The 13,647-nt window shown below is 37.1% G+C and overlaps 1 protein-coding gene across 1 annotated transcript in view; it reads right to left on the bottom strand.

Annotated features, from left to right (window-relative positions):
• Window positions 1-13,647, bottom strand: part of TRIM24 (tripartite motif containing 24) — an 87,115-nt gene that overhangs the window by 28,305 nt on the left and 45,163 nt on the right. The window contains exons 9-10 of the mRNA XM_015572667.1: window positions 7,401-7,518; window positions 3,742-3,908 (exon numbers count right to left, since the gene is read on the bottom strand). Of these exons, the coding sequence (XP_015428153.1) occupies window positions 3,742-3,908; window positions 7,401-7,518 (285 nt within the window). The remainder of the gene's footprint in view (window positions 1-3,741; window positions 3,909-7,400; window positions 7,519-13,647) is intronic.

A 13,647-nucleotide genomic window follows, 5' to 3' on the forward strand; every position in this document is an offset into this window, starting at 1 on the left:
CAGGAGGCCTCGTGGCTCCGCTGATCCCAGTGCTTGGAGACCTCGTGGCTCCACCTGACACCGGGGCGGTGAGGCCTCGCTGCTCAGCTGATCCCGGTGCTAGGAGGCATATTACCCTTTTACTATATAGGATAGAGGCCTGGTGCACGGGTGGGGGCCGGCTGGTTTGCCCTGAAGGGTGTCCCGGATCAGGGTGGGGGTCCCGCTTGGGTGCCTGGCCAGCCTGGATGAGGGGATGATGGCCATTTGCAGCTGGTCACACCCCCTTCAGGGTGGGGGTCCCCACAGGGGGCCTGGCCAGTCTGAGTGAGGAGTTGAGGGCCGTATTCAGGCTGGTGGGTGACTGAAGCTCCCAACCTCTCCTTTTTTTCTTTATTTTTTTTATTCTGGGATTTATTTACCTTCTATTGCTGTCACTGGAGCTGAGAGCCGGCTTTAGCTCTGAGGTTCGGCTCCAGCTCTGAGACCTCGGCTGCTGAAAGCAGGGATCTGGGTTTGTTTGGGTTCTATAATTGTAACACTGTTGCAGTCCTGCTCGCTCCAGCTCTGACGGCTGAAAGTAGGTTTCTGGGGTTTGTTTAGGTTCTATAATTGCAACATTGTTTCTTAGAGTGCAAGCTCAGAGGCCAGCAGCGGCAGGCGGGGAACCTTGGCTTCCTCCTTCACTGGAGCAAGCAAGCCTCCTGTTCGCTTCAGCTGCCTGGCTGCCATCTTGTTTGGCAGTTAATTTGCATATCTCGCTGATCCGCCCATATAAGGGTAGCGAAGTTATGGCTAATTACCATGTTTCTCTATTATTAGATAGAATAACATATGTGCCCAGTCGGAGTGGCTCAGTAGTTCAGCACCTGTCAATCTATGAACAAGGAGGTCACAGTTCAGTTCCCGTCAGGGCACATGTGCAGGTTGTGAGCTTGGTCCCTGGTGGGGGGCATACAGGAGGCAGCCAATCAATGATTCTCTCTCATCATTGATGTTTCCATATTTCTCCCGGTCTCCCTTCCTCTCTGAAATCAATAAAAATCCTATACTGTATAATAAAAGCCCACCAACTGACTGGTGGAACTACCAGAATGACTGGTCAACCGGTCATTCGCTATGACGTGCACTGACCACCAGGGGGCAGACACTTAATACAGGAGCTGCCCCCTGGTGGTCAGTGCGCTCCCACAGTGGAAGTGACGCTTGGCTGACTGGGATGAGTGGTGCTCCCACAGCAGGAGCAGCTGCTCAGAGGTCAGGTCCACAACCGCTCGGCTGACCGGGTCGGCTGACCGGGATGAGTGGCACTCGCACAGCAGGCAATCCCCGCAGACCATGATCCCAACCAGTGCACAAATCCTGTGCACCAGGCCTCTAGTATATATGTAAAAAAACAACACGTGACAGTGCTAACAAACTTAGATCTGAACATCAGAGTGTAATAGAATATGCTGTATACTGCTAAATAAACAGAGATGCACAATGTCTATCAATCAATCATGTAACTATGTATTCAACCTCTGTATCACCAAATTCTTTAACCATGCAGAGTACATGGTTAATCTTCAGAGGAAGAAGAATAGAGAACAATCATGTAAGTGACTTTAAGAAGCACTCTTAAATTTACCTGAACCCTATGGACAGATGTACGGTACAATCTGAACATATCCACAAAGCCAGGAACACATATACACACAGGCAATCATTTTTCCCACACATATATGTAAATAAATTGATAGAAAAGGAAGAGTATTGGTAAGCATGGCAATGTAAAAATCTGTAGTGTGTGCAAATTGGTAAGTGGAAAATGCATGAGTGAATGTTTTGCAGAGAGCAGCTAAAAATGAAACATGAGAGTGTGAAAGAAGGTTCAGGAGTTACTGAGAGTCAAGAGGAAAGAACAGTGTATGAGGTAATGACCGAAAGATGCAAAAATTACTTTATTTCTAAGTGAGAAAACTGGGTTGTATAACAGAGATTGTACATTATATAGATTATGTTGCAGTAAGTCCTAGAGAGGAAAAATAAGATCAAAAGCAAATTTCTGAGATACACAAGCTAAAGGTTCAGTGTTCACTTCTGTCTGTCATTGCTTATATAAATAACTACTTATGGGAATGCGACCAAGTAAGATAATATCTATTAACTGCTTCAGTTCCTCACTTCTTACTGAAAAGCCAATTTACTCTTTTTCAGGTTAATAAACTACTTAATGAAAATCACTTTACCATCTCTCAGACACTTAAGATAAATATTAATTATGCAAATGCTTAGCACAAGGCACTCAACAAGTTATTATTTTTTCTCTCTTCTCCTCCTCCTCACATTTGTCTTCAGAAAAAGTTTTGGCATTCTTTGCAGTCTATCTGCAATACGTCACTGCAGTCTACAGAGGTAGTAACAAAATTACTCCTCAATTTTCTTAACAAAATTTCAACTTTGCCAGTTTCACTCCTGATATCTAAACCGTACAATTCTTTCCTAATAGAACACTCACCATAAAAACTTAAATTGCTTGTTATTTACTTCCTGTAAAAACCTGAGTTAAAACAAAGTTTGAAAGGAATAATCAATTGGGTATACTAATATTCCCTTGGATTTGATATGCCTTCCTAATCAAATCACTATAAAGCCATAAACCTCAAGTACATCACCTCAGGCCTTCAAAGAAGCAATTTAACAATATTAGGATCTACATATGCCCACAACTTTTATTGAGTTAAAATAAGAATCAGATGAACACCATTTTTATATTCTGTACTAGTAAAATTACCACAAAAATACAATTATTCCATTTAATTGTTGTTTTATAAAGACTCACTCACATAATATCTTCCTCTTAGTGCTAGTAAAATGTTTCTCCTCTAAATAACTAATATGTTTCCTTTTTATCACACAATATAGATATTTCTATTTCTTTTTTGGGGGTTGACAATACGTTTTGAGCTAAGGTTTGCTCACAAGTATGAGAATTCTTAGCCTAGTTCTACACACTTTGACTCTTATTAAACCTCATTCCATTTCATTCATGTCATTTACTGTCCTTCAAATCCTTCTCCGAAATAGGAAGAATATAAATTCATAAATATATGTAACTGAAAACAACAGACAATTTGTATGAATTTGACCTTATAGTCTTTACTAAACCTTTATTAAAACTAAGTATGCCCACATCTAAACTGAGCAGAACAGTTAAAACATTTAACAAAATATATGACTATTTTATCTTAAAAAACTGGATTAAAAGTAAATAATAGTTCATAATTAGTGAAAATAACAATGGTTCATGGAATATTTGCTCAGAAATAAAGTTTGAAAAAGGTATATTTCTAATGAACCACATCCCTGCCCCTTTCTATTTCATTTTGCCCTAGTTTCTAAGATGCAATGTGGTTTTCTAAACACTTGCATCCCCACACTGTCTATAATATTAAGACAATGTAATAAAAATAGATGTACCGGTTAAATAAACCATTGATTCTTTTTTTTGAGAAGAGCTAAAATCTAGGAGCTAAATCAGGAATCCTCAATGCAATACATTTTTATAAATTTATATATTTAAATCATGGATGATGGGTGTCCTGGTTATTTTCAGAGTTGCTAAATACAATTGTACTATAATTATCTAAGTTAGGACAGGCCTGCTTCCAAATTTACCTGATGAGAGATGGAAGGTTGCTGGATGGGCCCCTGCATTCTAGGGCTTGGTAAACCCATAGGTGCTGGCCTCCGTTGCACCTGTTGTCTCTGAGCCATTACCTGTTGCTGCATATGCTGGAGTCGTAACTGAGCTAGGCTGATCTGTGTTGGAAACTTGGATAACTGGTTTGAAGATAAACCACCTTGTGGCTGTGAATTCTGTTCCATGACAGGATTCTGCTTAGGCATTTGTGGTTGACTCTCTTTATCTTCAATTACTAAAGAACCTAATTAAAGAAAAAAGATTAAGTTCTAAAGTTTTTCTGATAGTGAAATACTACATTTTGTAAGGTTATTGTTGCTGAACTTCCAAACTGTCAAGGAACTTTTCAATCTCAGGAAACCTTTACACTCTTAAAAACAGATTGATTGCCCCAAAGAGCTTTTATTAATGGAGATTCTATCTATCAAAATTTACTATCTTTGACACTAAAAATGAGAATTAAAAAAATTTACTTACTAATTCATTTAAAAATAATAAACCCATAATAGCATACCTTTATGAAAAATAATATTTTTTTAAAAATCTTAGTGAAGAGTGCATGTTTTATATTTTTGAAAATATCTTTATATGTCTGGCTTAATAGCTGAACTCCCATATCTGTTTCTGCATTATCTGTCATAATATACTGTTTAGGTTGAAATACAGGAAGAAAATCCAGCCACACAGATACGTAGTTGGAAAAGGGAAGCCTCTGTGGTTCCCTGAAGGAGCCTCAAACTGTACATTTTGAGAACTGCTGTTGTATATTAAAACAAGCAAATCTGACATTGGTTCTAAAACATTCCCACAAAGTATTTCAGATTCTTTAATATTAATAATTTGTACTCTCTCGAGTTCCTTACACTTTCACAGTGCATACTATGTCAGTTTCCTGATAGAGAATATTTTGAGTGGCTTACAATTACCCTTAAGAGAGTTTAAGGGTGCATCTAATAGGTCTGATCCAAGCACAAGGCAAAGATTAATTTTTTTAACAGTACAAATTTAATTAAATGTTTTAGATTTACAAAGTATATGCATCCTTAAAAAAATATGGCTATAATTCATTACTTACTGGTTGTTAAGCACTGTGACAGCAGGTCTATGTATATTGTTAAATTCCTCTTTACAGATAAGGGATCTATGGTTCAGAGACATTGAAGAACTTACCCAAATCCCCAAAACATTAACTGAATATTTATCTAGATCAATATTTTCCCCTTGCCCTATGAAAGATGTTTCTCAGAAGCCATGGATAACAAATTTGGAAAATTTGTCTCTTTGGAAGAATTAAAATGTAAATTTCATTGTAAACGACAATTTACAGAGCTATAAATGACAGCTCTGAGAAGTTCTACAGTAAAGAATATTATTTAACTTTATTATATCAGAGTTTCACAAACTCTTCACAAACAGGAGATGCTGTCTTTATTTGATTTTTGCTGATGCAGACTTACCTAAAACTATATCCATTTTTGTGTGTGCAATTATACATATATTCTTACCTTTACCTATGCCTATATTTGTATTATAAATGATATACACTGAGTGGCCAGATTATTATGACCGGCCAGTTTATTATGACCACCCCATCAGTACAATGAAGTGAATTAGTTATGCAAATAATAATAATAATAATAATAATAATGATAATGATAAAACCTTCAGAGTATTTGCTTAGGAAGTTTTCAATATTCAGTATTTTTGGAAGTGTCAATGAAGTACTACTGATGGGGTGGTGATAAAAATCTGGCCACTCAGTGTATATAAATACATACATCTCTATAGATATGACTACTTGTGTGGATACATAACTGTGATAGGTTCTCTGTACAGTTGAATGTGGGTTGGTAGAGAGGGATAAGGGTTAAGAGATAGTTACTTAGACGCATGCTTTGTATTAATTACTAGAGGCCAGGTGCACAAAATTCATGCACTGGGGGGGTAGGGGGCCCTCAGCTCAGCCTGCACCCTCTCGCAGTCTGGGAGCCCTCAGGGGATGTCTGACTGATGGCCCTGTGGGAAGCAAGCCTAAACCATCAGTCGGACATCCTCAGTGCTGCCGCAGAGGCAGGAGAGGCTCCCGTCACCACAAGTGTGCTCGTCAGCTATGAGCCCGGCTTCTGGCTGAGCGGCGCTCCCCATGGGAGCACACTGACCACCAGGGGCAGCTCCAGCGTCAAGCAGGATCCAGCTGAAACGGGCTCTCCAACATCCCCCGAGGGATTGCGAGAGGGCCCAGGCCAGGTCGAGGTACCCCACCTGTGCATGATTGGGGCCAGGGAGGGACGCAGGAGGTTGGCCAGCCGGGGAGGGACTGTGGGAGGGCTCCAGGGTGTGTTTGGCCTGTCTGATTCAGTCCTGACTGGCTGGATCCCAACAGCAAGCTAACCTACCAGTCGGGAGTGTCTGCCCTCTGGTGGTCAGTGCACGTTATAGCGACTGGTTGACCGGTCGACTGTCTGCTCCCTGGTGTCAGTACACATCATAGCGAGCAGTTGAGCGGCCTTAGCATATCATTAGCATATTACGCTTTGATTGGTTGAACGGATGACCGGACACTTAGCATATTAGGCATTTATTATATAGGATACATATAGTAACACATATAGGTGTGTGTTTGTGTGTAGTTCCAGTTGCTTGCTATTTATCAATAAACATATAGCTTTATGTACTTCTAAACTGAACTGCAGGGGTCATCTTATTATTTTTTCTTTAAGGGGACACCCTATCATTATTCTTTTTGTTCTTCCCTTGTAAAAATGCTTTGTGTAAGTCGATTTCTTCCGTTCCTGGTGTATTCTGAGAGTACTGGCTCTCTATCATGCCATTTTTTCCTTTCTTACGCAGAATCTAGTCTACAGAATGAGAGCTCAATCATTTCTGATGATTTTGAAACAAAGTTAATAAGCCCAATGATATCATCAAAGGGAATATTAGTTAATGAAGAATGTGTAAGGAATTCTTAAGTTTCTGTTTATATAATTTCCCTGTGAGAAATTAAGAGAGTAGGCAAAAAGTGAGGACTTTTTCTCCTAGCAAATAATATAACAAGAAAGTTAAAATAACTTCCTACTGAACTGCCTGCAAGGATGTTTGAACTCTTAATGTTACCAAGATGATAGTCTTCCTTTGTGATAATTCAGTGGACACCAATATTTAAAACTGGGGCACTCTTCTGTATGCACATAACACTTCAATTAGAAACTTAAATATATATAATTATATTTATTATATAAAATTATATGTATAATTATTACAAAAAGGCAAAAGAAAAAGCAATGTTTTCCCTAGCCAAGAGAAAGCAAATGAGTAGTAACATTAGGCATTTGATGACTGAGTCTAAAGAGAAAGCCAATAATAGTACTGGAAATACTATTGTATCAGAAAACATTCTAAGTATCAAAAAATTCTATAACAATGCCAGTCACAAGTCAAGAGTTTTATCAACCCATTCTGATAAAAAGTTCAAGCAAGAGTCTATGAAAAATAGAACTCCTTAATTCCGAGTCAACAGAGGATGTTTCATAACATCCATATACTTATATGTATGTTAACATACATGCATGTGTGACATATATACACAGATTAATAAAATACTAACAAAAATTCCATGGTTTTAAACCAAGGTAACAAAAACATTTTGAGGGTATAAGGAATACATTTTCAGTAACATAATAATCATTAAGAGTTTCAGAAACAAATGGTACTTGGGAAAATATACATAATGACCTACCTAAATTGATAATATTTTGAGCCCAGAAACCAGGATCACAGTGAAACTGGATGATATTGTTGGTCACTGGGGAAGCATCACACCTTGCTCGAAGGAGATGCCGTAACCGGTATGTAATCTAGAAGAAAGGAGACAATTAAACATTAATATCGTTATCAGGCCAATAGTTTATTACACTCCCAGTAAATACACAAAAAAAATAAGTCTCTTGTATGTGTACCAACACAAAATAAACAATAAAATATACACTATAAAGTAGACAGTCTAGCCTGGCTGGTGTGGCTCAGTGGTTGAGCACTCACCTACAAACCAGTAGGTAACGGTTCAACTCCTGATTAGGGCACATGCCTGGATTGCCAGATTGATCTCCAGTGTGGGATATGCAGGGCAAAACATTTTTTTTTTAAGTAGACCTGCCCTAGCTGGTTTTGCTCAGTGGATAGAGCATCGGCCTGCAAACTGAAGGGTCCCAGGTTTGATTCCAGTCAAGGGCACATGCCTGGGTTGCAGGCTTCATCCTCAGTAGGGGGCATGCAGAAGGCAGTCAATCAATGATTCTCTCTCATCATTGATGTTTCTATCTCTCTTTTCCTCTCCCTTCCTCTCTGTAAAATGTATAAACATCTATAATTAAAAAATATATTAAAAAAATAAAAATTAAAATAAAAAAGTAGACCTATAACAGCTTTCTTTTTAAAATATCAAAAATTTTAAGGTTAAAAAAATTTTCTTGAGGTATAGTTCAGTTGGGTATGATGTTGAATACAAAACTAAAGAGTATCTTAAAGTGATAGGTTAAAGTCAGTTTTTTTAATTAACAAAACATCACAGAAGCACCAACTATTTATAAAATAAAATTTTTTAACACATTTTGCTCTTTTATTTTACTACTTCTTTTAAAGAAGGATTCAGAATTTATATTAGGTGGCTAATGAGTTACAGAAAAGACAAACTAATCTCTGCTAAGAAAGTATAAGTACAGCCCACAACTAGGCCTGCTAGTTAGCGGAATGGTTCTCCTTGTTCCCACGCTTTGAGTTTCTTGTCATCATCCCCCCACCCACATGCAGTCGTCAGTGAGTCCTTAGGTCATTCTCCCTCAGCCTTTGAAGAGTTTAGCCCCTGGTTCACTATAACCATCATCACCATTACTCCTATCTTAATTGTTCGTGATTTTAACATCCACCTAGGTGATCTTCCTTATAGCTTACTTCTTCTTGCACAGATACAAATACTCTCACAAACCCTAAAGATCCTATAAGCCTTTGCTCTTACAATTTTTCTCTGTCCTATCAATCTTACATTACCATTATCCCTACCCTTTTACCCCTCAATTCCTTCTTATCCAGCTTAAATCCCAGGGTCAATCATCATAAACATTTCCTTGCATATACCCTCAACACCTCTTTCTCTCTCATACTCAATTACACAAAATCCCTTTCCTCTTTTCAACCTTTTCCACAGATAAAACAAAACTTACTTCAGATCAGTCCCTAAGGCTGACTGGCTATCATAGACAGTTATTAATTTATGTTCTGACAAACTTTTATCATTTACTTGTTGATATCATCATAGACTCACATATTCCTACTTAATTCAATGTGTTCTGATTCATTACTATAATTATTTAGTTTGAGTTTCAAATTGGTTGATTTGCCCAGAGAGAGCCCTTTTAAGCTGGATCCCAGTCCTTTTGACACATCCTCAGCATGTCTCTGGCAAAAGATGTTCTGAGTACAATTTGTACTTTTCTTCACTTTGCTTGGAATTTAGAAACCAAGATATGGAATAACATTGGGCTTACTGCTTTTGTGGTGTAACACACAAACACACACACACTCATTTACATATGTGTGTGTGTGTGTGTGTGTGTGTATAAACATCTATAACTATTTCCAGATCTCTGTGTATATGTGTATAAGTCTTGAGTTCATACTTATATTCTTAATTCCAATCTATTGCACCTTAGGACTCTATCTTTAGCAAAAATATTAGCTGCCATTACCCTCAATATATTTACTTATTTCCTCAATCCACTCACTTATTTGCTTAATATAACCAAAATTTGAAAGATTTCTGCTCACTCTCTCTGTGTTCCCCACTCATCACTTATCTCTGGCTGCTAGCCTCATGCAGTGTGATCCCCCAACCACCTTCACTACCCTGAGTCCTCAGTCACCATGCTGATGAGTCCATGACAAGAAGGAAAGATGATCATTTTTCTTTAAAAACATTTTTTTTCTGTCTTTAGGCAAATATACTGACTTAGCATTTTGAGTATCTTATAATTTATAGTGTGGAAACTGAGCAGTATAAGCTCTTTTACCTGCCTCCCACCCCACAAAACAACAACAACACAACAACAATTAAATCAGAAATGTGAGTACTTCCTTAAGAGGAAATCAGCTTTAACTAAAGGAAACTTTGAGGTAAATTACTAGGACATCAACACTTTTTTCCCCGTGAGGTACTAAGTTGTAAACTTCTTCTTTTGCTGATGAAAAGCTACAAGACACAGAATTTACTTATAATTCAGATAGCTAGTATCTATTTGTCAATTTAGTGTGGCAAGGTCTAAAAGTAATGTCAAAGTTGGCCAAACTCTGCTCCTTATCTTAAGCAACATTTTTTTTTCTGTTGTATTTTACTGCCATTCAATGTAAAAATGAGAACTCTCTTGTCAAATTATTTTTGTTGAATGTGTTGGGCTGACATTGATTAACATAATATAGGCCTGGCTGGCGTGGGTCAGTGGTTGAGCATTGACTTATGAACCAGCAGGTCGTGGTTTGATTTCCAGGCAGGGCACATGCCCAGATTGCAGGCTCGATTTCCAGTAAGGGGTGTGCAAGAGGCAGCAGATGAATGATTCTAACTCTCTCTCCCTCTTCCTTCCTCTCTGAAATCAATAAAAATATATATTTTTTAAAAAATATATAGGTTTCAGCTACATAATTCCACAACACATTCTGTAGACTGTATTATGTGTTCACCATCCCAAGTCAAGTCTCCTTCCATCAAATGCAGATTTTAGATAATGCTGAGAAATCATAAAGCCTAACTAATGTAGACGATAAACAATGGTCATTAAACATACTTATTCATCTCTTCAGGCATATCTACACTTAAATGAACTAAGGTTTCACACTGAAAACTTAGGTGTTTTTCAAAAAGCAAAAAAAATTTTTTTTTAAATATGAAGGATGTCCAAATAGCTTTTGAGATAGCAGTACTGTAACTGTCTTCTATTGAAGTTAAATAGACTTAAAAAATATTCATTAAAAAAATTTCGTTGTTTCTAAATTCCCAACACTATAAAAAATTAACAAAGTTGCATTTATACTTACAGCTTCTGACAGGAGATGTTATCTGGTACCTTATTTATTATTATTATTTTTCACTACCAATTTTTCATTGAGTTCCTTAAGTTCCTACTTTTAGAAGTATGATCTAATGAAATTCATAGAAAAATACACAACTGTAATACTAGTAGATGAAAGTAAATAATAGGATGATGGACATATGCATAAGAGCTTTGTAAACAGAAGGGGATTCTAACCCAGTTTTGGTCACTGGAGGCTGTGAAGAGGAAAGGAAGATGAACCTAAAATGAACATTGTAGTCTCTAAAAAGATGAACATTAGTTATTTAAGAGAAAGAATAGGCATTTTTCAGAAAGGGTACCAGAACCCAGGTAAGAGAGCATGGTATGTTCTGAGGATCAGAAATAAGGAATTGGCAATGAAACATTCAGGAAACATAAAAAAGATCTTTGAAGATCAATTAGATGGGAGTGTGGGGGAAATGGAATAGGATTGTAGAATTCCTTTTTACTACTTATACCCTCAACTGTTTCCTAATCTATCTTTAGTATTATAGAAATATCTACTATTAGTAAAAAGAATGCCTGTGTTTCATTCTTCTGGTCTCTCTTCTGTCAATATTTCTTACCTTCCTTCTAAATAAATGTAAGGATAACAGAAGAATCCTAAGGAAATAATGTGAAAATGTTTTAAAATATATTTAAAACTCAACTTCTGAAAAGATCCTGCTATTCCAACAGGTCTGGTCTTTTATTGGCTAAAATTCCTATAGCAAAAAGATGAACTAAGAATTACAATCCAAGATTGAAATTTCACACCAGCAAGACATTTTTTGTATTTTTATGTATGTAAAAGCCATCATTCAAAGAAGAACCTGAGTAGACATGGCTATGTTTACAAAGCATAAGAACTCTTAAAAACAGGTTGTATAAGATAGCAATTTTCAAATTTTTGAGACTGGAAATCCTTCTAAATATATAAAAATATTTAAAGAATAACCTGGGTAAACATATATTTATAAAGTATCATATTTATAAAGTATAAGAGCTCAAAAGAATACAGTTGGCATAATATGGTGATTTTCTAGTTTTCTGAGACTGAAACACACGTTTGAAATACTTCACATGTTTAAAAATAATCATAAGCTTTAACTCTGCATGCATTCCAGGCAATGTATTTCATTAATTACATCCTTTTCTAAATAGGCACTAAGGCCAACTCGAATTACGTAGGCTTTTAAAAATTAGGGGAAAAAAACATGATCAGGAAATCTGGTAATTTTAGTTCTTTATGGTTCTCTGTGCCTATTTTCTCCTATAAGTAACAGAGAGGACAATCATTCTCTCTCCTATTTCAAAAGATCGAGCAGATTAAGTAATCCCATCTTCTATTTCTTTTTTATTAAGATCTTCACCAGAGGATATATTCATTGGTTTGTATTGCGTGTGTTTTTGGAGAGAAAGGAGAGTAGGGAGGGAGAGGGATAGAGAGAGGGAGTGAGGGAGAATGGGAAGGAGAGAGAGAGAGAAACAAACACTGATGTGAGGGAGAAACAGCGATCAGTTGCCTACTATACATGCCTGACTTAAGATCAAACCCACAACGTATGTGTCCTGACTTAGAATCGAACCCTCAGGACAATGCTCCAACCAACTGAGCAACCAGGCCAGGGTCCATCTTCTATTTTTACTGTTTTCTCCTATTATATATTATGAAAGGAAAAGATCATAAGAGTTTAATACAATTCATGATTAGAAATAGTTGCAAATCAATTTTCTAATAAATCACTCAGCATTTGGATTTAGTTTATAAAAGCTGATCCAGAAGTGCATTTCATTATTTCAAAATGGTCATTAGAAATTTCTGCCACTAGATTCCAAAAAATGGAATAGCTGAACAGAAAACTGATTTGAATATCATAATCTGATTACAAAGTATACATTTATGTGGAATCTTTAATAAAATGAAAAGGAACAGGAATTTTTAAGAACATTTATACGGTTTTACCTCCAATGACTAAATGTGTCCTACATCCTTAATACTAAAGTCCTGGTCCACAGAAAACAGTATCTGCATCACATGGGAGCTTGTTAAAAATACAAAACTTGCCTCCACTCCAAATCCACTGAACCAGAATCTTTAGGTGGTTACTATGCAATCATCATATTTTCAGTACCAAGATTCAAGACTACTGTCCAAATAGTCAAATAATAAAGCCACTTTTCTCTAGTAAATGGGTTGAAATATTCAGCACCATATACTGCTGACAGAATAAACAATGTAGAAGAGGAACACAGCCTGGCTCAGATGTGTGACCTTAGGCAGGTTAAACTTAGCTCTGTACCTAGATTTCATCAGTCACACAATGAGGATGGAAAGGTATACCTATCTCATAAAGGTAACAAAAAGTTTAAGGAAATATTACATGGAAAATGATTTGAAATTAGTCCCTGGCACACGATAGGTAAGTAGAAAATGTTTATTATTATTAAGTTCATTTGCTACTAAGACAGAGAAAACTTAGAAAAGAACAATATAGGAGTGACATGGTAGTTTTACAAATCAATTTTACCTACCTACCTACCTACCTACCTACCTACCTACCTCTACCTATCTACCCTCGCTATCAAAAGATTTATCAACCTGGGGCTACAAATAACTCTCTAAATAGGAGATGGAGGCCGGGAGGAAAAGCTGGAAAAATGACCACAAGGCCAAAGAGAAACAAGAGAAAGAGAGAACAACATGGGGAAAGGGGACAATTACGTTATCTTCCCTAGATGGATTTTCTTCTGGATAGTCCAAGCCTAGTGGTAGATGAGTGAATTTATTGAGTCCAGCCACTTGGGAGAGAGACAATGGCTGGCACTGTACGCACTAGGGCCCTTGAGGTGCCCCTCCTCCACCAACCAAAACCTTGGGGC

The sequence above is a fragment of the Myotis davidii genome, unplaced genomic scaffold, assembly GCF_000327345.1.
Source record: "Myotis davidii unplaced genomic scaffold, ASM32734v1 scaffold329, whole genome shotgun sequence".
NCBI classification, from domain to species: domain Eukaryota; kingdom Metazoa; phylum Chordata; class Mammalia; order Chiroptera; family Vespertilionidae; genus Myotis; species Myotis davidii.